The sequence below is a fragment of the Terrapene carolina genome, unplaced genomic scaffold (genome assembly GCF_002925995.2).
Source record: "Terrapene carolina triunguis isolate 2854851 unplaced genomic scaffold, T_m_triunguis-2.0 Scaffold130, whole genome shotgun sequence".
Taxonomy (NCBI): domain Eukaryota; kingdom Metazoa; phylum Chordata; order Testudines; family Emydidae; genus Terrapene; species Terrapene triunguis.
Window position 1 is genome coordinate 16,451,895 of NW_020664481.1, and position 25,851 is coordinate 16,477,745.

Here is a 25,851-nt window from a genome sequence, read left to right on the forward strand (position 1 = left end):
AAATGTAGAAGTGAGTCTGAAATTAAAGTGAGGAGGGCTGGACTATACAATCAACCTTTTAATGGCAGCATCATGCAAATCACACATTGTCTCCCTCATTGGTGAGAGCACATTCTCTAACAGTTCTGCTTCTGCATGGGGCATAGCTTTAGGAGGCCCACATATTTAGTAATGCTCTGCTTCAAAGCTAAATTAATCAGCTATCAATGCCTAACTTTAGCATGTCTAATTTACAGCTGTTGGAAAGCTGCCAGCATCGAGTGCTGCCACTAGACTTGTTTCAAAGTGGGTATGTAGAAAAGGGAACCAAAACTTTAATTCACTTCCCTATTCACCTTAATCTGTATTGATTTAGGGGGTGCAGATATCACTAACGGTGGCTCGAAAGTACAGAATGCTCACCAGAGAGATTAGCCAGAAACTGCTGCACTTTTTTTTCTTAAACATCAGGACCAGCTTTCAAACACACACATATGAAAAACTAGTAAGTCAATCCATATTTAGGATTTTGAGCATTTATGCTTTTTGAACACATTCCTGAAGTGTCCTTTATTTGTCCAGAAAAAATACAATAGACCCATGATTGAAAATGCTCAGTAAAGTTTTTTTTTTTTTTAAAGCATGTGCAAATGACCAACTAGGCAATAAAAATTTGTATTTACTGTAGCTGAAACACAGTAAGTGTGCACCATGAAAAGGTGCACACGTGTGTGTGTGCAGTTCTGAACAAATGGTCCATTGCATGTGGGAAAAGCAAAACAGTGCTGATCATTTTTACACACTACTATGACCATAAAAAAATTAAAGTAGCAGGACAACTTAATGGAATGCTAAGTGTCTGGCATTTCCCAACAGAGGATGCTGCAGCAATGCATAATAAAGTCTTCCACCGCTGGGTTAGGTTTTCTGGGGACTTTTTCTGTGTTTCCAAAAAAACTATATGGAAAAGCCTGCTACTGATGCCTCTAGAATTTAAAAACCTTCCTACATTCCTCATGAACCCTCAGGCGTGTTAGGGATATTTCAGGAATTTAGGCAAAGCAAAAACGGCTGCTTCCTGAGATTCAAAGCCTGTAGCTAGGAGCAACCTTTTTTATTATAATTTTTGTTAAAAAAGTGTAACCATTTATAAGTTACAGGCGAGTGTGTGTGTGTGGTGGGGGGATAAGTAAAAAAACCTATGGATTTCAAATCCAGTTCTACGCTTTCTCATTTAAAAACACACTTTAGGCAATGGCAAGTACTGTGGATTAAGTCATTTCAACATTAAAAAAACAACAATGGCAGACACACTGAGTATTTAAAAGGTTCTGGTGCTTTTGTCCATGCACAATATCTGCTTCTTGTCTGGGGGCTCACTATGCATTCTGGATCCATAATATGCAAATTACAGTTTTGGTCCAGACAAAGATTCAATTATTTTTATTGGCACAAATTCACAGTATAAACCATCATGACTCCCCAAGATATGAATGAGTATTAAAGTATACAATAAAGTGCAACTCATTCTGTTTTGTGGAGCCGTATTATGGAACCTGTACTGTAACATGCATTTACAGCTTACATCAGAATGGAAGACACTCTTCTTCAAGGTTATTTCAATGCAGTTTTGAATGGGCTGAGTGAAACTTACAAGTGCTGTGATATTCAGAATTAAAAGGTACAGCTCTATCCTCAGCCCACATTCTGCTTTTGTGTTACTGTAGGGGGGGTCCTGCAGCGACCGGTCTTATGAAGTACTGTGTATATGGTTCTGTGAAATCTAAGTACAACAGCACATGGTGGGACCTGCAGTGGGAAGTCTTCAATCTTAATACCCTGGGCTTTTGTACAGTCAGAATCTTTTGTTACTTAAATCTAGTTTTTGGTGCTCTATGATAAACTCGTTACAATCCTCCTCCTCTAGCCTGCTATAGCAGCTCCTGTTCATCATCTTCAGACCCTGAGGGTCCTTGTCGCACCTCTTCATACCATTTGTTGGTGAGACTTTTCATCTGTATGCGTCCATGATGTAGGTCCTAAGGCAAAAGGAAATCAAAATTTCTGTTTAGATACAGCACTGTGTGAGTGAGAGTGACGATTTACTGCATCTTCATTAAATACCCTTCATTCCCATCGCTCCTGTCCCTAAGTGTAGACACAGTTATGCTCACAATGGAAAATAAACATCAATGTACAATCCGTCAGTGGTTATTTTCAGCAACAATTATTTCTGATGACAGATTTTTTCCCCCTGTGTTCTCCAGAGGCCCACAGAGCTGAGCTGTCAGCAGTAATGTTTTCTGGGTGGCCTGGCTCCGAATCGCCTTTCTTTGTATGTGCGTCAGGTTGAAGCAGGAAGCTTGTAGTCAGCTTCAGTGGCTCATTCTATCTTCCCAGGCCTTGGATGCTGCTCTGTTTTCCCGGCAGCCTATATTCTGGCTCCCTGGCACAAGGTGGACTGTAGCTCTGGTTTCCCAACCCCCCCCCGCCCCCCCACTGCCTGGTTCTATGGAACAGTGCAGGGAGCATGCCCTGGAATCTAATTAATTTTCTCTTGCAGGGAAAGGCGCAGAGCAAGAAGTAGCCTGAAAGCAGGTTTTACCAGGGCCCAGAGACAAAACAAAACATGCATGGTGCAGCAAAACGGTGAATTCCGCAACAAAAAATGCTGAATTCCACAGCATGTGGGGAAAAACAATCTGTGGCCGCAGAATCCCAGAGTCTACGGGGCTCTGAGTGAGAAGAGTAGAGCAGTTCACACCTCTCAGTCATAATTTGTAGAGAGCCTGAAGCAGAGGCATCAGGTTGCTTTCGAGTCACAGTTTCAAAATTCTCTTCACAAGGAGAAGGAGCAGAAACTTTTTAAGTGAGAGCTACAATTCCAGTGCACAACTCTGTGACAAAGGGTGAATTCTACAGCAAATCCCACAGCTGCAATATAACCAGTACTGCACCTGCTTGTGCCACAGGGTTTTTAAAAAGCATGCATGTGTGTGGGCAACATTTTACACTAACATTTTAGCTTTGCCAGGTCTGATGCTTCCATTTTTAGGCACAAATGTCTACTAAGCCTAGGTTTAGTAACCAAACTGTTGAAATAGGTATCTTAGTCTGTAACATTAAAGAAGAGTTTAATAAAAGCTCACACTTCTGTACATTTATTACAAACTTTGGAAGCCATGAAAAGTGTTAACTTAAATCAAATTAGCATTTTACAAGGCAGTCAACTCTCAATAAACAAGTAAGACTGGTCACCTCACTATGCCCAGCTCAAAAGTTGCAAGCCTTTGAATGGAATTCCACAAAATGCTATGCCAACACTTACCACAGAACAACAAAACAAGCAGAACCCACCTCCTGTGTGAGCCGCCTTGTGAAGAACGGATTCAAATACCTGGCATCAAGCCACATAAAGCCTTTGAGATCCTGGCGCTTTATGTAGTGGGCTTCATACTCTTCCTCTGTGAGTTCTGATAAATGTTCAGATTCAATGGTATTACCCTAAAAAGATCAGACATATTGGAATAACCTTATAAATCTGACCACTGCACCTTTGGCTTTTGTTTTGAACTTGTTCCTTTAAACAACTTTCACCTGCCTCTCATGATTGAGGTGCCAGTGGCCTCCCTCAGCGACACGGGACTAGCTATTATCGATTTGTATATGACTTAGTCCATCCTGAATCTTGCCTGTGTTTCCATGGGGGTTACTTTATTTTGTGCTGATCTATTTGTAATTAGATTGGGTTATAGTCATTACGTTAGATCCCTACATTTTCAATAGAGTTACTCACATAAATGTTGGTTTAGTAATGCTTTTACAATATTTTAAAATGACAAGCAGGGCTGGCTCCAGGCATCAGCTGAGTAAGCTGGTGCTTGGGGCGGCCAAAAAGCCAGAGCCGGCCCTGGTGACTAGGTTTTATCCCTTAGTGTATTTTCATAAGAACAGCCACACTGGGTCAGACCAATGGTCCATCTAGCTTAATATCCTGTCTTCTGACAGTGGCAAATGCTAGATACTTCACAGGGAATGACCAGAACAGGGCAATTGTCGAGTGATTCATCCCCTGTTGTCCAGTCCCAGCTTCTGGCAGTCAGAGGTTTAGTGACACAGAGTATGGGGTTGCATCCCTTGCCATCTTGGCTAATAGCCATTGATGAACCAATCCTCCATGAACTTATCTAATTCTTTTTTTAACCCAATTATATTTTGGCCTTCACAACATAACTTGGTAACAAGTTCCACAGGTTGACTCTGCATTGTGTGAAGAAGTTCATCCTTAAGTTTTTTTGTTTTTAAACCGGCTGCCTATTAATGTAATTGGGTGATCCCTGGCTCCCGTGTTATGTGAAGGGGTAAATAACACTTCCTTATTCACTTTCTCCACACCACTCACGATCTTACAGACCTCTATTGTATCTCCCTTTAGTCGTTTCTTTTCCAAGTTAAACAGTCATAGACTTTTTAATCTCTCCTCAGATAGAAGCAGTTTCATATCCCTAACCATTTTTGCTGCCCCTCTGTGTACCTTTTCCAATTCTAATATATCTTTTTTGAGATGGCTGACCAGAACTGCATGTAGTATTCAAGGTGTGGGCATACCATGGATTTATATAGTGACATTATGATATTTTCTATCTTATCTATCCCTTTCCTAATGGTTCCTAACGTTCTGTTAGCTTTTTTGACTGCCACTACACATTGAGCAGATGTTTTCAGAGACCTATCCACAATGACTCCAAGATCTCTTTCTTGAGTAGTAACAGCTAATGTAGATACCATCATTTGGTGTGTACAGTTGGGATTATGTTTTCCGATGTGCACTTATCAACATGGAATTTCATCTGGACCAACTTCTGTTGGTGAGAGAGACAAGCTTTCGAGCCAAACAGAGCTTTTCCCTCAGGTTTTTTTTATATATATATAGTGGCATTATGGTCACTATAATAGTGACCTAAAGAGCTCTCTGTGGCTCGAAAGCTTGTCTCTCTCACCAACAGAAGTTGGTTCAATAAAAGATATTACCTCACCCACCTTGTCTCTCTAATATCCTGGGACTGCCATGGGTAGAATTACTAGAACCCTTTGTAACTTTTCACAGTCAGCTTTGGACTTAACTATCTTGACCACAAGTTGAAAACCAACAATAAAGAGAATCCCCTAAACCAGGGGTTCCCAAACTTGGTTCGGAGCTTGTTCAGGGTAAGCCCCTGGCGGGCCACGAGACGCTTTGTTTACCTGAGCGTCCACAGGTACGGCCGCTCGCAGCTCCCAGTGGCTGCGGTTCGCCGTTCCCAACCAATGGGAGCTGCGGGAAGCGGCACAGGCTAGGCCACTACTTCCCACAGCTCCCATTGGTCGGGAACGGCGAACCGCGGCCACTGGGAGCTGCAAGCGGCCGTACCTGCAGACGCTCAGGTAAACAAAGTGTCTCGTGGCCCGCCAGGGACTTACTCTGAACAAGCCACAAACTAAGTTTGGGAACCCCTGCCCTAAACAAATCCTCCCCTAAAGGATGTCTCTGTCTGAACTGTGTGCTCCTCCACACTGTCTTAGCCCTTAATTTAAAAACTCCTTTCTTTGCTTTCATCTCTTTTTCCAACAGAAAGTACCACTGTATATTTATTATGCATTGATCTTTTTTGAAAATTAAAGAAAAGTATCAATGATCATTCATTTAAAAAAATCAGAATAAAAGGAACAAACCATCTTTTCAGTCTTGCTGAGGTTAATATCCTTCTTGTTTCTTCTTCGCGCTTTAGAATCCTCAATATCAATCAGTCTGATAAGGGGCATGGTTCCTCCACCCAACAATAAAATTGTGAATAACACAATAATGATAGTTGTGGTTCCAATGAGCTGCCGCTTTTCTATTGGCTCCAAGCCCAAATGGAGGCTCAGGGCATATGGAATTGCCCCACGTAAACCTGATCAGAGAGGATTATAAACCAAGAATAAAAACTACATCAACAGCAAGATTTGGCCTCTGCATCCTTATAAATGAACATGATGTTCAACCTATTAGAAGTCTCTTCTTCTAAACCTATTTCATGTTTTAAGGCTATCTAGGTTCGTATGATGTGCCCATAACCCTAGCATTTGATTGCCTATCTGAATTTCTAAACAAATCAGATCTCTACAGCTTTTGAATGCAAATCTGTCAAGCTATTAGGTCCCTAAAATCAGGCTATTTTAAAGGCAGTCTTTGTACACTTTCCCGGGCTGGGCTCTTTACTGCCTGGCTCACCTGCATAGGGAAAACATAGCATCGCGGCTGCATGTAGATTTGAGAAGGACACAAATGCCCATTTAGCGTTTGCACCATAGACAGAGGCACAGTATCATGCAGAGCAGCACCTACTATGATACACTATGCTGTAAACTCCAAGCTTAGACTTACCACTAAACCACATGATGAACATCATTTTGGGGGTGATTTTATGATCACGAAAGAAGTTGAGCAGGTAAGAGAGAGGAAAAATATTCACTGCTCTGCCAAACAGGACAAGCACCTGTTAACAGCAACAAATTAGATAATGAGTTAAAGGCTATTTAATGCATTACATCCATTCTCTATAGAGCAGTAAAAATTGTAACCAGTTTGTGAATAGTCAAGGTAATGTATTACTCTCAACATACATGCCTCATAACTAGCTATACTGGTAATCCAACTTAAAGCAATTGCTCAGCATAGGTCAATGTGGAGCTTACATTTTCAAACACCGAGTCATTGGAACTAAAACTCATTACAGAGAGACTATAGAAATAATTGAAAAAGTTACCAGATGCTGTTTTACAAATGACAAGTGAATTGAAAGCCAAGAGGGCATTCCAAAAAACCCAGGGATTCATTTGAGTGCAGGTTGAGCGCCTCTGATAGCCCCCCAAAAGCAGTCCAGCTCCTTTAATCATTTGTGGAGCATCTGAAAGGCAAGCAGAAATTTCTGCTGCCTCCCCATAGGCCAGTGCCTCAGAGAAACGGGCGGAAAGCCAAACGGCTGGTTATAATTCAGTCCCTCAGCACTTCCCAGAGATCATTGTAAAAGAACATACCCAATATGTGCAAATAGAATTATGAGAACTGAGGATAATTTTCTTCTACACAATGAATGTCAACAAATGACAAGGAAAATTCCGCTTAATAAGGTGGAGTTCCAGTAATGCTGCTCATCAAAGAACACCGCAATAAACATGCCTTGACAAGATAAATATCCTAGAGCTAGAACGTGTGGGAGTTCCTAGGGCTGTGCCCTTTTTCTGCATGGCAACCAGCCATAATTACTGCCTTTGCCTTTGGGCTGTGAAGGCAGTCTCCAACAAGAATGAAATGCCACTCTGCTTGTGAGAAGAGGTAGTTAAATGTAATGCATTGAGAGCAGCCTCTCAGCTCCCACAGATGAGACCAACACCTCAACGTCTCTCATGGCAGAACAAGGGCGCTTCTGAAGTATACACTCAAATGTGGCAGCATCTGGTGCTACCCTCTAGGCCAGCCCCACTGTGGATTAATATTTTGTTCTTTTCCCTCTGCGAAAGGGGAGCATGTTATGCATTTGTAAACTGATATGATAATAGTAACAGGCACGTTATCCTCGTGTGAGGCATAATCTAAAGTATCATTTATTTCTTTTACTTTGTAATTAAAATATGTAAAAAATTCAGGAACTTAAAATGTTACGTAGAGAAGAAGTGCTCCCCTCATAATCTTTCCACCCTTTGGGACTTCTGAAAAGGTGCTATTTTAATAAATCTGATTGAAAGTCAGACTCAAGCAGGGATTCTTCAGGTCTTTTCAAATAATCTCATACACACAAGCTGCACTAGCTACACTAGAATTCCTTAAAATATGCTCTTAGAAATCCATGCCAAAGTCGTGTGGACAATCAGAAGAAATAGTTAATTTCATTTCACTGCTGGGGATTCGGGATGCATGATGTACAATATAGAAATAGCCTGAGAATATTTTATGAAAAGATAAACATAGGAGGTTTTGTAAAAACATAACTCTTGAGCCCTATAGACCATGAAAAATACTGTAACGTTTTGTTTTGTTTTACAAATACTGTAAAAGGTTTTAAAAGCTTTCAGAGGAAAGTAAATACTTACTATGCACCAGATGACAAAGGACATTTCAAACTTGTGAGGAAAACTAAAAATGGACAGACCAAGAAATGCAAAAACACAGGTTTCTGAAAAAGAGATCAAACTTAGTTATTCAAATAAAACTATGCTGGTCAATAAAAGCTGGTATCTAAAACCTTTCCTACTCCTGTAATAGGCTATTACATACATTATATATATGCGCGCACACACTCCCTGCTTCTTTGACTCAGGCCAGATTCAAAATAGACATATCTACCATAATGCAGGGGCCAGATTCTGCCACCCTTACTCTCACTGAGCAGCACCTTACTCCATGAGTAGTCTGATTTCAGGAGTAAATATTAATCAGCGTGAAGAAGGCTAGCAGAATTTTACCCTAAATTACTGAAAAATGTCTTCACTGGTATGCTTGCCTGCTTGAAGAATTTGGGCCTGTTTCAAAGCCCATTGAAGTTAATGAAAAGACGCCCATTGACCCTAGTGGATTTTTTTAGATCAGGCCCTATATAAAAATGAATATCTCACAGAACTTTCAAACATTCTGAGTCAAACATTTTATTATAACGTTACATGCATAAATATTTAAATCTTACTAAATTACTGCACTTCTTAATGCTTTGCATGATAAATTAAAATACTGCATTATACAAGCAAATATATTGTTCTAACAACACATGGAAGTTATTTTTACAAATGTCTCTGATAGTGCCATTAACAATTACTAAGGCATTTTCATAATATCACTTTATTTCTGAAGCACAAAGTCAATATGCTATTTAGAACATTCAATGTGTTTTAAAATTATTAGACTTTGCATGTATATGATTACTGCATTTTCAGCTGATCTAGTCCTAGCAAAGCGGGCTCTTTGTTAGGAAGAGAGACAGAGACACTGAGACCTGGTCTACACTGGCCGGGGGGGGGGAATCAATCTAAGATACGCAACTTCAGCTATGAGAATAGCGTAGCTGAAGTCGACCTATCTTAGATCGAATTAAAATTACTTACTTTGCGTCCTCGCGGCGCGGGATTGACGGCCGCGGCTCCCCCGTCGACTTTGCTTCTGCCTCTCGCACTGCTGGAGTTCAGCAGTCGACGGGAGAGCGATCAGGATCGATTTATCGCATCTACACTACACACGATAAATCAATCCCTGATAGATCGATCGCTACCCGCCGATCCGGCGGGTAGTGTAGACATACCCTGCTATTCCTCTTGCACAAGGTATGGTATCATGCAGGTGCCCTTAAACGTAAGTTTATATTGTGATGCAGAATCTTCTCCCTTTCTTCCTCACAAATTTGGCCAACAGGAAAAAAAGGAAAGGCTACCAATTGCGTTGCTCTGGGTGGTTTGACTGGAGATACCTATTAATCTTTGCCAATGTCTGAAACACTATAATTTTTTCAAATAGCTTCTTTATATCCAAAACCGTTTTAAAAATAGGGACATGTTCAAGTCTCCTTCAATTGAAACTAGGCCAGAGGGGAAAAGGAGGCAAGAAGATCTATTTGGTTCTCAATTGTGTGTCAAGTCTTAGCTAGAGCTTGGACTGAAGGATGTGGGAGGGAGAAGATTTACTGTATAGCTTACCCAATATGTCAGTAAAGGTGACTTTAGACTACCTGGCAGCCTTCATAGTAGTAAGTGTGTTGGTAGAGACATGTAGTACTGATATACGACTGGCTAGAGGATCACTCAGCCTTCCCTCCTGACGCTAACAGAATCTTCCTTTCATACAAAACAAATATTAATCTAATGGATATTAGGCTCAAGCTAAAGGTAGTACCTACCACACATGAAACCAACGGCTCTCAGTGTCTGTTGCATTAGGATCTGTGTAACTGGGGAAAGGTTATGGTGTGTGTAGTGAGACATCACAATGCCAGAGAACAGGATTGCCATGATACCTGTGGATACAGTGCAACTGTCAAACAGCAGAATAATACTTAGCATTTATATGGAACTTTACAAACACTGCCTACTTAATCCTCACAACACCATCACAAGGTAGGATTATCCCATTTTACAGTTGGGAAAGCTGAGGAAGAGGTTAAGAGGGTGTCTACTCTAGGGGAAATTTTCCCATCATTGCTAACACTGGTTCAGCGCCATAGTCATAGGAACATTGGGAGCTCTAGTGTAGATGGATTGCTGGCTGCTGTTGGAATGTAATTCACCACATCAAGCTTGCACAGGTGTATTCAAGGGCAGGATCTGGAACTCCATGTCTAGTTTAAAGAATAAACCCTTGTTCTTTCAGGTTTTCCTATCAGGATGTCCATGAGGTGTGTAATACGCTGAACCCAAACCATGTTTTCCTGCTTTTAAATTTCCCTGACAAACAGCAAAGATAGGCAAGATCAAAAAGGAAAAACTCAAATCTATGGGGCTAGGAAATTGCATCATTTAATTCTCCAAGCAAAGTTTGTCTCCCCGCTCTACACACTGCTCACTATCAATCTGAGACAGGGGGGAATTTTATCGTTGGTAGGGAGAGATGGCACAATCCTTACGGCCCATGATGGAGCCAGGGTAAAGCTGCTGTGCAAGGTGGGCCTATGCACTCCCAGAATAATGCAGAGGGGGCCTCTAACCCAGCCATTTTAGGTTAGCATGGAAGGTAGCAGTGAGAGAGCTAAGGGAGGGGACATTAGGTTTACAATTATAAAGATCCTGTGGCCCTAACACCGTATGCAAGTGGCAGGTTGAGCCAGCAGTTGATATTCCACCCCATGGGCTGGAGCAGCAGCCTTAGAAAGTGAGGTAGTATGGTGCAGTCCTGCACCCTTGCTTTAAGTTGGGGGAGGATTACTTTACTCCATTTTCCATCCAGTTCTTGGGCTATATGTTTTACTTTCTCTGAGCACTCAAGAAGCAATAAGAAAGCATTATGTGCAGTGTTCAGTTGTTCATGGAGAGCTGAACATTTTAAAAAAGGCTTTAAAAGTTTCAAAAGCAACCCCAGGGTCTTGTTCCTGTGAAAGAGTGATTCCAAGATGGTGGCTGTGATTTTTGCAGTTCTGTGGAAACACATTACATTACTCACTTGTGAAGTTACTATGCTGTCACCTGTAAGGAATTTGTGGAATAAGTAAGCACAAGGCCACAACATGTTCCTCAAGAGGAAATCAACTGCGGTGAAGATTACGGAAAGGACTAAATGACATTTGGGAATAATGATAAACTTAATTGAGGGTTATAACACAATGCCCTGTTTAGTCAAAAACAAAGAAAGTTTGAAAAGCTAACAGTATTTGACTACAGCTACATGCCCAAACAGGAGTGGCCCTGATGAACTGGAATGGAAGGAAAAGAACACGTATCTGAAGTGTACTCAAAAGAATCCTTTGTTTGGAATGCAGAGATGACCTTTGTAGTTACAGAACATGACCAAGGTTATTCAGAGTTTCTACTCTTCTGATAAATCATTTTTGGAAGTAGTTTGAACAAATAAGGGAGTTTGTCGTTACAATGTGTTATGTACTTAAAAAAGAAGTGAAGTACTTTCTAATGTCAGCAATTAAGAAGTCATATTTGTAAACATTCTCTGCCATATACAATAATTAATGACTAATTTACAGTATTTTACTATGCAATACGTACCAGGAATAAAAAGGTTTCATGTTTTGAAATGTTTATGTAATATGCTCAGTATTTTAGCATAGCTTGTTTACAGGGCAAAGCCTATTTTCACAGCAACACCAAATACTTTAACACATTAAACCACTAGGTCAGGTTTCAAAATAGTTTACATTTCCATTTGTATGCCTTAGTAATGTGACTGTATGCACAGAGTAATTGTGCATGCAAATATGCAGAATGAGTCATTTGAAACTACAGTATTAATATTAGTGTCAATAGGTATCTCACACACATTGGAACACTGGGGGAAGAGAACCCAGTACCAGAAACTGAAAATCCTGTACATCCAGATTGCTAACTTTTTACAATTCAATAACTAATTTTGCACATATTCACTTTGCTGCCTACCTGAGAGTGAGATTCCTTCTGCAAGTCCATAAGGAAGATAAGCAAAGATAATCATCATCCCAAACTCCAGGGAGGGTGTTTTCCTTAAATCAATGTGCTTTAGTACGTACATATCAAACCATTAAGGAAAAAGTAAGAAAAGAAATCCACAGAAAAATTCTAATCTATTCCATATAGGTTCACCACTCACCACATTTCATATATTTGTTTCGTGAATAGCTAATATTACGCCTGTAAAACATCCTGTGGATTGATTAATCATTTCTGGGATGGAGGGTTTGAAGTGAAATTAAAGTTGGTGAAAGCTGTTAGACAGCCCTAGAGACTGAAGGCCACTGTTTTTTTACCGAGTACATAAAATATGGACAGCAGCATGCCAACGTGTTTAAACCTGGATCTGGAAGCACCACTTTTGTATGCACATTCACTTGTTGACCCCTCCACTCAGACTAGCAGACATTTCCAATCATGATGTGTATTCCTGTTCCTTCAGAACTGAACTGAGACCATCAAATTTATTGCAGAGAAGTCACAGAACAGTCTTCAAACAATAATGGCTTTCTATCAATATGGGATGGGTTAGAAGCTGGGACTCAGAACTGAAATGGCCCACACGTTTTCTCTCATTTCTACTTTTGACAGAAATAAAATCCTCTTTTGTCCTTGCTGAGACATTTATGAAAATGTGAGCTAACTTCTGACTGCATCTGTATTTGTTCTAGAAAGATTTACTAGGAGTGAAATCCTGGCTCCATTCAAATCAATGACATAGCTTCCACTGGTTTCAGAGTAGCAGCCGTGTTAGTCTGTATCCGCAAAAAGAACAGGAGTACTTGTGGCACCTTAGAGACTAACAAATTTATTTGAGCATAAGCTTTCGTGGGCTACAGCCCACTTCATCAGATGCATAGAATGGAACATATAGTAAGTAGATATATATACATACAGAGAACATGAAAAGGTGGAAGTAGCCATACCAACTGTAAGAAGCTAATTAATTAAGATGAGCTATTATCAGCAGGAGAAAAAAAACTTTTGGAGTGATAATCAAGATTTTAGACAGTTGACAAGAAGATGTGAGGACTGACTTCAATGAAGCCAGGATTTCACCCTGGCCTAGATTGCTTTTGAAGCAGCTGTAATACAGTTATTTCCCACTTAGCATCAAAGATTGAAAAAAATTAAAAGCAAAATGATTCTTTACTGTGAAAGTGCAAAGAGTTTAAGTTAGAACCAAACCTGGACCCCACATCTTAGCTGGCCAGGCTGCGAGCTGGGCTTCTCTCGGGAAGAAGGAAGCAGAGCAGAATCAGAGCTGTTCCATAGCTGGGGTTACAGCCTCAGGGCTGCAGCAGCACCCAAAGCAAGTGAATTCCCAACTCAGGAGGAGATTTAACCAGTGGCTCAGCATACACTACCTGTGAATCAGTGTAATCCACCAGTTCAGATTCACTGTAGCAGACCTCTACTACCTGTATGAGAGCGTCCCCTCTCCATATCATGCAGTGGAAATACAACATGGTTGCAGAGGAGGGGAGCAAGATTTCACCTTATATGTTTAGTAGGGCAAACATGCTCTATCTGTCATCAGTTGTATATTCAGCTAGATTTTGAGTTAGTTCCAAAAGGACATGACTGATCAGCGATAACATCTACATCAACATGTTCATGCACTTGACGAATCATGCTCTTGTCTCACTTTCAAAATAGTCCACATTCATCTTTGTTAAAATTCAGAAGACATCTGTGACATGGAAGTTCAGGTTCCTCCAGGCTAATGAACAGGCAAGTTTCAATCATATCTATCTGCCGGCAACTATTATAAATTTTATTTGCTTCACAGAAATATTTTACTCTAGCTAATATTTTCAGGCTCAAACAACAATAAAATATCAGAGCAGTTAAACTGCTTTTCTGTTTGGCCTTTTTCAGTTAGATATTATTGAATGAAAAATAGCTGCATCAGGAAAATGTCAGTCTCTCTCTTTTGCTGAGATGTTTTGAATGAATCAAAAGTGCATGGAACAATTCTAATGAACAAAGATAGCAAATGTGCCCATGTTTAAACAAACACTCTGGTCCTCTCATTTACAAAACAAAGTACTTGACAATATGGACAGGTTAAACAAATAACTAGCATAAGGCTAGCGCAAAAAATATGAAACAGGTTTCTATTTTAAACATTGAAGCAAGCTTTCAAAAGCAACAAAGGTGTCTGGTTTAAACAAACATCCTTCCTTATCTTAGGGGAGAAGCTCTCAGGTTGTTTAGCAACCAATTCAAGCTGGTGTAGAAAGCCACAGATATAATTCAGCATATAAACCCAAACTGAGCGGTATCCATATTCAGTTCGCTGAATATGACATGTAAGGCTGGAAGATTTCATGGTCTGACTTAAAAATTTCTTGGGGAAAGATATTTTTCTTATTTTTTAAAAATTAATTTACCATTTTTACATGTGAAAACTAGGACGTATGCTATTAAAATGGATCAATGTTGAAAACAGAATTAATATTGTGAATTTAGAAAACAACTAGCAAATTTATAACACTCTATCTACATATAATCTAAAATAGTATACAATAATTTAGACCTTAATTACAATCATCTAAGCATACAAAGCTTTTATGTAAGGTTTAAAAATAGGCCCATTAGTACTAATATTACAAACAAAATAAGCGAGAGAAAATATCATGCCCACAAAAAGACCTTATATAAAAATCATCCCTCTAAGGAACATTACAGAATGACTGGATGAAAATCATTGTTAGAACGGTAGACTTCACCAATTTATGCATGTGCATCACATTACCCCAAAAAAGGATATTAATGCAGAAATAAGGCCGGTAAGAGTGCCAAGTGCTGCAGAGCCAAAGAACATCTTAAGAAAGTAACCCAGTGCCTGGAGAAAGGTTTGCCATCCACTTACATCTGACATATTTTCTCTTGTCAAACCTTCTGCTGTGCTGGGAATGATTTTAAAAAAGAAAAAAACATTAGCAACAAACAGTTATGAAGACTTGATCTGAAAAAGCCAAATGTCTTTAGAAAAAAATTCAAGCAACCTACAGTTCTCTGTTGCTACTGCTTTTAAAAGGCTTTTACTGTGATATAACAAGAGCAATGTCAGAAGATATTAAATCAAGTGTTGGTATAATCCCTAAAGGGAAACCTAATTCCACTAAAAATCTGGAAATCTAACATTGCTCTTGTGAAATCTTCTCACAATGGATCAATAGGCTACAACGATGCCCAGCACAGCAACACAGGTTCCACACTTTTAGCAGGGAAAAGAAAATGCATTTTTCAATGGTAAAAACTCAAGGTTGGAGAAGGAATAAAAAGACAAATCACATGATCCTTATGTGGGAGAGTAAACAAACAAACAGAAAGCCCCATCCCCATATGGAGGAGAGAGGCTGCAGGGTCACTGAAGAAGGGCAAAATAAGTGATTTAGGGGAGAGGCTGGGAGGAAAGGGGAGAGCTCTTTGGATCCCATGGAATATGAAACTGCTACAACATGAGGCAATATGGAAAGAAAGAGCCCAATTGTGTTAGAGCTCACAGACCCCATGGCCTTATTGAAAAGTACCTATGATAGATAGTGGTTAAAGTACATTTCTTCCCTGAAAATGGCTATGTAAATATAGCACCTTTTTACTCAGGAGATCTGCTGTCCCTATGTATTCTTAGTGACATCTACTGACTTCAATGAAAACAGTAAAACTGGGGAACATTTTATTCCTGTCAGCCCTGCAGAACCAACATAGCTAAGAGAGGGTGAACTGGATTCTCTTCTGGCTCATGTACTGTCAATAGAATTCTTAACTTAATTCCCTTTGCAGGGCCACTAGTGCAACCCCACTGGCTTGCAGTCAGGATTCCATAAACCAATGACCAGGAGTCAGAGGCGCAATGACAGAAGGATTTGGCTAGCAAAATCTTTCTAAATAAGCCAGAAAGAACAAAGCTTGCTTTTCAGATCCCAGGACTGGGGTGAGGAGGGAAAAAATTTAACATGTAAACTGAGCAAATCTGATCTGGAATCAATGAAATAGTACTGAAATAGAGCTCAACAAAGTCACTTTATAAGGTAATTTTTCAGAGTAGAACTGCACTTTAAGAATAAGAGATAGTCAAGCTAATGTGATTGCTATTATAATATTAGAATAGAAGCAGAATGACAATACTTAGTTCTCCTGTTCTAACTTTGGATACATAGGCAAGCAACACAACGATATGAGATGAAAAACATGTATTTTCTGCCTGTACAGTTTTTGTTAAGAATCAGGAATTTTGTAAGTCTAAAAGGGGATCTGTAACAAAATTAATTAGAGCTTTATGGCCATCTACAAGGGAGTGCTACAGTACAGTACAAATTCAAATGCACTTACTTTGTCAGGACAATAGAGACTGCATCATTGAGAATACTTTCTCCAAAAACCAACATGTTAAGCACAGGATCTACGTTAAGGGCATTGAAGATGGCAATAGTAGCCACTGGGTCCACAGCAGATATTAAGGAGCCAAATGCAAAACTACGAGAATAAATAAAATCCAAAAAAGAAAACATGCCAATATAAATGTACAGCATATTTGATAATACTGACGAATGAAAAAGCCTGGAAAATACCAGTGGATTTTCTAGGGAACAGTATAGGTATATTTTGCAGAAAGTTGTATCTTCTCATTAAGGAGCACTTGACTAGCAAAATTTAAAACAAAAAGTAAGAGAATTTTTTTCTCTCTTTTTGGAAGAAAGGATCATCTGTTAAATACAGCAAAACTTGTTAATAGACCATGAATTCATGGGGATCTTGTGTACTCTGAGTTTTCCACCAAGCCTGATAACTCAGGCTGACCTATGGATGTCCAAGTTGCAAAGAAGTAGGAGCAATATGCCTCCCCAGACTTTCAGAAATAAGTAAAAGTGTCCCACTAAAAGCAAGAAAGGGAAATCTGTGGAAACAGATTTTCAATATGTGACAATCCAAACCACCAAATCAGATATGTACAATGATAGAGAGTGAACAGACTGTATAGAATCCCATTAACAATGTAAAACCTGCCCTAGACAGTTACTTGAAAAACTGACTGTGGTCACACTTGTATTTACTGTCATGCCATTAAAGTTATTGAAATTGAAAGAGGCTTTATCAACTAGGTGATGCCTAGTTTTCTTTCACAGTTAGAATATTTTACATTTCAGATTTCACATACACTGTCAGACTGTCAAACTTTTTTATTTTATTTTTTTAATGTAGGTTTCCTTACATCAGTATGTTGGGTTTTAGTTGTGCATACATAGTGGGGAACTTAATTATTTTGTCAGAAAAACCCCTGACATAGGAACTGACTCTCACATACTTATTCGTAGACTAGGCGACTAACAGAAAAGACTGAGTCAGACCAAAACAAGGAGCTGGTTTAGCCATGCTATCAGTTGCTACTTACAATACTCCTGCTATGTAGCACAAAAGGGAAACATTTAAAAAAAGATGCTAAAGCTTCCTTAGATCTTATACCAAAAGGTAGAGACCACAAAATCAAGAGCTGTCAGCTGTGCAAAGCCAGATGCTGGAGCCAGTAAGGAAGACATTTGCAGTTCATGCATACTTCTTCTTGTCACGTTTCCTGGTTCTGACTAAGCCAACAGATTTGTGGACTTTAATACAAATCTTCTGTGCTTGTGTACACGGTAAAAGACAAACCAAAACAAAAAAACAAAAAAGTAAATGCAAGTTCTCCATCCAGTTACACTGGATTTATACTAGTGTAACCAAGAGCAGAAATCTGACCTCTTGTGCAGTTTGGGGAGTTTCTAGAAAACTATGTTGAGCCTTTGCCAGCCAAGTGCTCTGAAAAGTCTATGGTATTAATTCTCACAAGTTCACTCCTTGTTTAAGGAGAAGCTCTGGGTAAGGAGGCCATCCCTTTATAATATATTTTAATTATGTCAGGTTATCAAACACACATCACAATTTACACATTTTAATTTTGAAGAAAAAAAAGATTTTGCAAGGAAAAAAATACTGTGAAAATATTTTTGTGCCAAGCTGTTCGTTATTGTGTTTCTGCTGCTCCAGTCACTTTGATCAGATAATGCTATCGATTAGTAAGTCTTAATATACTTCATTAGGAAAAAGGCATTACAAGAATTAAAAATGTTAATTCTGATTAATGATTTTACAAGTGATATTAAATCTAAGCGATCCAGAACACAATCAGAACACCTGGGCGAGTACTGTTCATCACATCTACTGCAGTATTTTGAAGAATGCCTCTTGGAAGATACTAGGCAATTTTACCAAGAACTTACCTGTCTGTCATGTTCAGTTTATAAATTACCTCAGCCTAAAAGGACAGGCCAAAAAAAAAAAAAAAAGTTACAATCAGCTGTGTAAAGATTTCATTTTATTAGTTTTACTAGGTATACATTTAGTATAATTTCATAAGAAGCTTTGTTTCAAACTTCACTTTAATCCTGATGTACACGTGTGCATCAGACAGCAAAATGATAAAAATGTTATAATAAATTAATAATTAATACCCAAGAAGTGCTTTACAGACTGTAAATTCTAACTAGAACTCACAGGACATCAGTGAGGTAGGGAATTATTGTTAGCCCCATTGTAGAGATGAGGAAATAAGAGATAGGAGAAAGATTAAATGAAGTTGCCCAAGCTATTCTGTGAGTCCGTGACAGAGCTAAGATTAGAACTCATAGAGGTGCCTTACTCCGGTCCTATGATCACTTCTTTAGTTTAGCCCATGCTGCATTTCTGAAAAAGCAATTCATTCTGATTCTCCTGTTTAATGCACTTTTCCACCTTGATACACCTTTTGTGCACCTCAGTTGCCTGACTTCAGGAGCTAACTAGGAAATTACATACACTGATAGACCTTCCCCCGCTTTTTGTAACGTAATGTGTGGGATACATGGTAATGTAAAGCTTATCATCAGTTCCTGTTTTATATAATCTTTTCCATTGACTATTGACCCTTCTTTGAAAGAATGGGCTTTCGAAGGACCATCCTATTACATGCAGGAGTTTCAAAGACATTTTTCTTACCTGACCCAGAAAATAAATTCCTCCACCTACAATGAAAGCTGAAATTGCTGTGCCAAACACAGAAAACAGAGTGATGGAACCTATGTTCTGAAAGAAGTTACCCTGAAAACACAAAAGCAAGACAGAGTGAGGTAGTGAAAATAAACTGTAAAACTAAAAATCCCCAAAACAACCTAAGAAGTTAAAAGCAGATTCCTATATATTTGTCCTCCAATTGCTGGGTTATCTGTGCTTAGCACTTGGTTGGACTGGGCTCAATGTACCCATATTCATATCTATACGAAGCAGGCAGGGGAAAGACATTTACAAGACTTGCTTTGACAGTGTGCATACACATGTACCAAAGCACAGCTGGGAGGCCTTCGTTTATTTCTATCAGTCTTGACCCTTTACGAACAGAGTTTCACCCTTAACTCAGAATCTCCTTGCTTGTTTTGTTATTTTCTTCTACATCCTTCAAATTAAATACATATTCTCCTACTATAAATCTGGAAATCCTTTATGTGCAATACTTTTTTAAAACTAATACATTTTGATGTTTGTACTTTACAAGTATGATTAAAGTGAAATTTTATTTCATTGCACAAACTTACTTTACTCCTAATAATTAAAATAGATTACACTAATCTCTTTCCTGGTCTTCTTTATGCAGGATCTAATTCTCATTTAGCTCAGTATGGTTATTAAGATTCTCCACACAGTGATACTAGAAGCCCTGGCTGATATTAATCATGGAATTAAAAGTTCATTCAGATTTAAGCTGTTATTAAAGAGCTGAGCAGCTAAAAGTACCTCCCAATATGTTGTAACAAGAAAACCCATCTGTTTTTTTAATAACATGAAGAATATATTTTAATATATTTACTTCCTATTTAGGGCCAATAGCTTTGATTTTAAACTCTTTGGGGCAAGGAATGTGTCTTCCAGCTTGTCACTAAAATACAACAGGGCCTTCTTGACTTCAGCCAAGCCCAAAGCAAAGGCTTAAAGTGTGGACACTACAGCCAAGTTCTAAAAAGGAAGAGAAAACTCTCTAGGGCTATGTCTACACTACACAGCTTTTAGCGACATGGCTGTGTCGCTAAAAGTCGCGCAGTGTAGCCGCTGTTTGTCGGCTCTCCTGCCGACAATACGCTGTTCACACCTGCACTTGTCGCAGCAAAACTTTTGTCTTTTGGAGGGTGCGGGGGGTTAACACCTCTGAAAGACAAAAGTTTTGTCATTCAATTGCCAGTGTAGACATAGCCAAGGTTTCTTCTTAGATCCTTCTTCCTTGATTTGCCTGCATCACATTAGAAACTTCTTGGAGAATGGAACATGACTCTTTATGTTTTTATAGTACTTAGTACATTGCCAATGCTCAGTTAATATGAGCAGAAACTACATGCCCTGCATTCTGGGTCCAAGAGGCCAAGTTCCACTCTCAATTCCATGAGTGTAAGTATGGTGGAATTCAATGCAATTATTCCAGAGTTGCATCACAGTAACTGAGGCAGAATTTGGTCCAAAGGAGAGATCAAGTTGTAAAATGATTACCTGGCAGTATCTCACCTTGTGTAATGAATATCCAGATTCAAATATAATAGGTGGAAGCAAGAGAAGAAAAAACATATTTGGACGAAACATTTCTTCCTCCTGCAAAATAAAAAACGCAAAGGGATTTCAAGGACTGCACAATAACTGAAATAATACCAAATCTAGTCCCTTCAAGTTTCTATCTAAATGGAAACATTTTTAAGAAGCAAAAATACTTGAAAATACAAATTATATTTAACCTGTCTCATTTTCCACCACTAAATAAAAGAGGATTACAGATGGTAAACAACCGTAGGATTGCCTTTTAAATAACTTTTTTACCTGATGTTTGAGACAGGACATGTTATTTATCATGAACCACTGTTCCCAAATGTACTGTATGGAAAACAGACTGCTTGCAAAAAAGAAAAATGTTTCTATATTACAGAAGCATTACCATTTTTATTGCAGGCTTTCAAAGCCTGAAAGGAAATTGGTGGAAAATGCTAAAAGGACACACCTTTCACCTTTAGGTCACTGATCTGAATCTAGTCCAGGACAGTAATTGCCAAATACTGTTGCCATTAGATAGCTGATCAGGGGACCATGTGAAATCAGTTCATCGTCTCAGTACAGTTCCTGGTGGGCACATGTGCATTTAAATACTTTGCATTTCTAAAGTGAAGACCTCACAGTGCTTTACAAAAGGTGAGTAAACTTTATTATCCCTTTCTTTACAGAGAGAGAAAACAATGAAGAAAGAGATCAAGGTCACATAGGGCCTGATCCAAAGTCCATTGCAGTCAATGAAAAGACTCATTTATTTCCATGAGCTTTAAATCAGGCTCACAGGATGCCAATGAAAAAATTTAAAGGGCTTGAGTCACATTTGCAAATGTAATTTATGTCCAGGTTAATGCCCTTTTACACTGTCACAGTGATGTAAATGAGCCTTAGGCTATTTCTACACTGCAAGCTAGGGGTGTGATTCCCCTGCTCATGTGCACATACTATCATTACGCTAGGCATGGCTATAAATAGCAGCGTATGCACAGTAGCACTGGTAGCAGTAGCACAGGCATGGCTGAGACATGCCAAGTACATACTCATCACAGGTAAGTACTCAGCACAGCTCATCAATGCCTCCACTGCCGCTACCAGCGCTAGTGCAGCTCCGCAGCTATTTATACTCACACTAGCTTGATGAGAGCTAACACGAGTATGTGTACACGAGCAAGACAATCAGATCCCTAGCTTGCTGTGTTGACATAGCTTTAATGTAAATGAGAATCAGGCTCTTAAGTCTCCTGACTCCTTGTCCTCTACTCTAAGCACTTGGGCTGCACTGCCTTACAAAAAGCCACCCTCAAAAATGGCTTTTTTTTTTTTTTTTTTGCTGGCACTCTGAGCAAAGAAGCTGAATCATTCGTGCACAATCTTTGGCCCAGTGTGGTTCTCTTTACATCCCCTGGTTCCCTGAAGATTCCAGGGGCACTGCCTAAGAAGCCTGCTGCCTTTATAAACAGCAACAAGGATTCTTTAAATCCAGGTTGAACAATATTAAGTCCTGACACTGTAACTCCTACGCTGTATCCTTGCAAGGACAAACTGCAACTTTGTTCCTAGTATCACCCTGCAAAACAGAAACACTTATCTATTTAAAACCTCATTCACATTTGCACATGTAATGAATTTACCTTCTTAACACAGAGGATTTATGTGGACTCATCAGCATACGAAACTCATCTCTCACACTGAAGTTTATTTCATGGAAATATAATTTATTAGATTTTTCCTTTATATGAAATTCAGTTTAGTAATATCTAATAATACCAGGTTTTCACTCTGATTTAATAACTGTACACTAGGCTACCCACTAAACACATTCTTTCTTTAGTATTACAATTTTTTAAATCTAGGTAAAAGTGAGAGCATAGGAAAAGAAGAGGACGAATTTAAGCACAGGACAAGCAGGTGATTATGGTGTCTGTTTTAGCCACCAAGAATCATATGAAAGTAAGTACAAGCTTTGCTGATCTCTAACTCAGACTTGGCTGCAAGAAATCTAAGTTGTAAAATTCTTAGGGCAAGGATGGGTTTCCTTATGTTTGTACTGAATGCAGTGCAAGTTCAATAAATAATAAAACTGCTATCCAAGACCTTGTTTGCTTCCTAGCCAGTGTCACCTTGACCTGCACCTCAACATGCTGCTGTTCCACACCGGAAATACTACTTTTAATGGATTGTTACATCCTTTGAAACAAATTAAGATCATAAGAATGGCTCTAGTGGGTCTGAAGTCCATCTAGCAGTGTCCTGTCTTCCAACTGTGGCCAATGCCAGATGCTTCAGAGGGCAATCATCGAGTGAGTCATCTTGACCTGACCATCTTGGCTAATAACCATTAATGGATCTATCCTCCATGAACTTATCTAATTCTTTTTTGCGCCCATTATATTTTTGGCCTTCACAACATCCTCTGGCAATAAGTTCCACAAGTTGACTGTGCTTTGTGTGTAGAAGTACTTCCCTTTGTTTTAAACATGGTGCCTATTAATTTCATTGGGTGACCTCTGGTTCTTGTGTTATGTGAAGTGGTAACATTTCCTTATTCACTTTTCTCCACACCATTCATGATTTTATAGACCTTTATTGTATCTCCCCTTAGTCATCTCTTTTGCAAGCTGAATAGTCCCTGTATTTTAATCTCTCCTCATATGGAAACTGTTCCATACCCCTAATAATTTTTGTTGACCTCTGTACTTTTTTCCATTTATATCTAATATATCTTTTTTGAGGTGCGGCAACCAGAACTGTATGCAGTATTCAAGATGTGGGCATACCATCGATCTATATACTGACATTATGATGTTTTCTGTCTTATTATCTATCCCTTTCCTAATATTCTGTTAGCTTTTTTTGATGCAGCTGCACACTGAACAGATATTTTTAGAGACCTATCCACAATGACTCCAAGATCTCTTTCTTGAGTGGTAACAGCTAATTTAGACTCCATCATTTTGTATGTATAGTTGGGATGATGATTGCAAATGTGCATTACTTTGCATTTATCTGCCATTTTGTTGCCCAGTAACCCAGTTTTGTGAGATTTTGTAACTCTTCGCAGTCTGCTTTGGACTTAACTATCTTGAGTAATTTTGCATCATCTGTAAACTTTGACACCTCAGTTTACCCCTTTTTTCCAGATCATTTATGAATATGTGGATCAGCGCAGGTCCCAGTACAGATCCCTGGGGGACACCACTATTTACCTCTCTCCATTCGGAAAACTGACCAATTATTCCGATCCTTTGTTTCCTGACTTTTAATCAGTTACTGATCCATGAGAGGACCTTCCTTTTTATCCCATGATTGCTTAAGAGCCTTTGTTGAGGCACCCTGTCAAAGGCTTTCTGAAAGCCCACATACACTATATCCACTGGACCACCCTTGTCCACGTTTGTTGACACCCTCAAAGAATTCTAATAGAGTGGTGAGGCATGATTTCCATTTACAAAAGGAATATTGTCTCTTCCCCAACAAATTGTGTTCATCTGTGTCTGATAATTCTGTTCTTCACCACAGTTTCAACCAATTGGCCCAGTGCTGAGGTAAGGCTTACCAACCTGTAATTGCCGATCACCTCTGGAAACTTTTTGAAAAATTGGAGTCACATTAGCTATCCTCCAGTCATTTGGTATAGAAGCTGATTTAAGTGATAGGTTATATACCACAGTTAGTAGTTCTGCAATTTCATATTTGAGTTCCTTCAGAACTCTTGGGTGAATACCATCTGGTCCTGGTGACTTATTACTGTTTAATTTATCAATTTGTTCCAAAACCTCCTCTACTGACACCTCAGTCTGGGACAGTTCCTTAGATTTATCACCTAAAAGAATGGCTCAGAGTTGTGGGAATTTCCCTCACATCCTCTGCAGTTAAGACTGATCCAAATAATTTGTTTAGCTTCTCCACAATGGCCTTGTCTTCCCTGAGTGCTCCTTTAGCACTTCAATTGTCCAGTGGCCCCACTGATTGTTTGGCAGGCTTCCTCCTTCTGATATATTTTTAAAAAAATTGCTGTTAGTTTTTGTGTCTTTTAATTTTGCGTTTCAAATTCTTTTTTGGCCTGCATAATTATACTTTTGCACGTGACTTCCCAGAGTTTATGCTCCATTGTATTTTCCTGAGTAGGCTTTGACTTCCCATTTTTAAAGGATGCCTTTTTGCCTCTAACCAACTCTTTTATTCTGTTTTGCCATGGTGGCATTTTTTGGTCCTCTTATTATTTTTTTTAATTGGGGGTATATATTTAATTTGAGCCTTTATTGTGGTGTTTTTAAAAAGTTTCCATGCAGTTTGTAGACATTTCACTCTTGTGACTGTTCCTTCTAATTTCCGTTTACCTATCTTCCTCATTTGTGTGTATTTCCCACTTTTGACATTAAATGCTACTGCGGTGGGCTTCTTTGGTATTTTCCCCCTTACAAGGATGTTTAATTTAATTGCATTACGGTTGCTATTACCGAGTGGTTCAGCTACAGTCACCTCTTGGACCAGATCCTGTGCTCCACTTAGGACTAAATCAAGAATTGCCACTCCCCTTGTGGGTTCCAGGACTAGCTGCTCCAAAAAGCAGTCTAAAAATTTTATCTCTGCATCCTGTTCTGAGGTTACATGTACCCAGTCAATACAGGCATAGTTGAGATTCCCCATTATTATTGAGTTTGCTATTTTTATAGCCTTTCTAATCTCCCTGAGCACTTCACATTCACCATCACCATCCTGGTCAGGTGGTCAGTAGTATATTCCTTCTGCTATACTCTTATAATTCAAGCCTGGAATTTCTATCCATAGAGATTCTATGGTACAGTTTGAGTCCTTTAAGATTTTGACTATATTTGACTCTATGCTTTCTTTCAACATATAGTGCCGTTTCCCCAATAGCATGATCTACTCCAGGGGTCTCAAACACGCGGCCTGTGGGCCGCATGAGCTCCCCGCCCCGCCCGCCGAAGTTATTTTATATGGCAGCTAAGCTCCCTGCTCCCCAATGTTGGGGCCGGGTCTCTCCCCCGGCCCTGCCTGCCACCCCCACGCATCTCCCCCGAGTGTCCCCCGGGCTCACTTGCTGCCCCTTCACTGCCCGGAGCCTGCAGCTCATGCTGACTCCGCTCAGCT

At 39.3% G+C, this 25,851-nt stretch overlaps 1 protein-coding gene across 1 annotated transcript in view; it reads right to left on the reverse strand.

Moving 5' to 3' along the window:
• Positions 1 to 1,711: 1,711 nt before the first annotated feature.
• The window catches only part of SLC9A8 (solute carrier family 9 member A8), a 45,115-nt gene continuing 20,975 nt past the window's right edge, over positions 1,712 to 25,851 (reverse strand). The window contains exons 5-16 of the mRNA XM_024207299.2: positions 20,707 to 20,790; positions 19,156 to 19,257; positions 18,402 to 18,436; positions 16,477 to 16,620; positions 14,909 to 15,047; positions 12,082 to 12,187; positions 9,882 to 9,998; positions 8,092 to 8,174; positions 6,386 to 6,497; positions 5,692 to 5,912; positions 3,337 to 3,483; positions 1,712 to 2,018 (exon numbers count right to left, since the gene is read on the reverse strand). Coding sequence (XP_024063067.1) covers positions 1,911 to 2,018; positions 3,337 to 3,483; positions 5,692 to 5,912; positions 6,386 to 6,497; positions 8,092 to 8,174; positions 9,882 to 9,998; positions 12,082 to 12,187; positions 14,909 to 15,047; positions 16,477 to 16,620; positions 18,402 to 18,436; positions 19,156 to 19,257; positions 20,707 to 20,790 — 1,398 coding nt within the window. The 3' untranslated portion in view covers positions 1,712 to 1,910. The remainder of the gene's footprint in view (positions 2,019 to 3,336; positions 3,484 to 5,691; positions 5,913 to 6,385; positions 6,498 to 8,091; positions 8,175 to 9,881; positions 9,999 to 12,081; positions 12,188 to 14,908; positions 15,048 to 16,476; positions 16,621 to 18,401; positions 18,437 to 19,155; positions 19,258 to 20,706; positions 20,791 to 25,851) is intronic.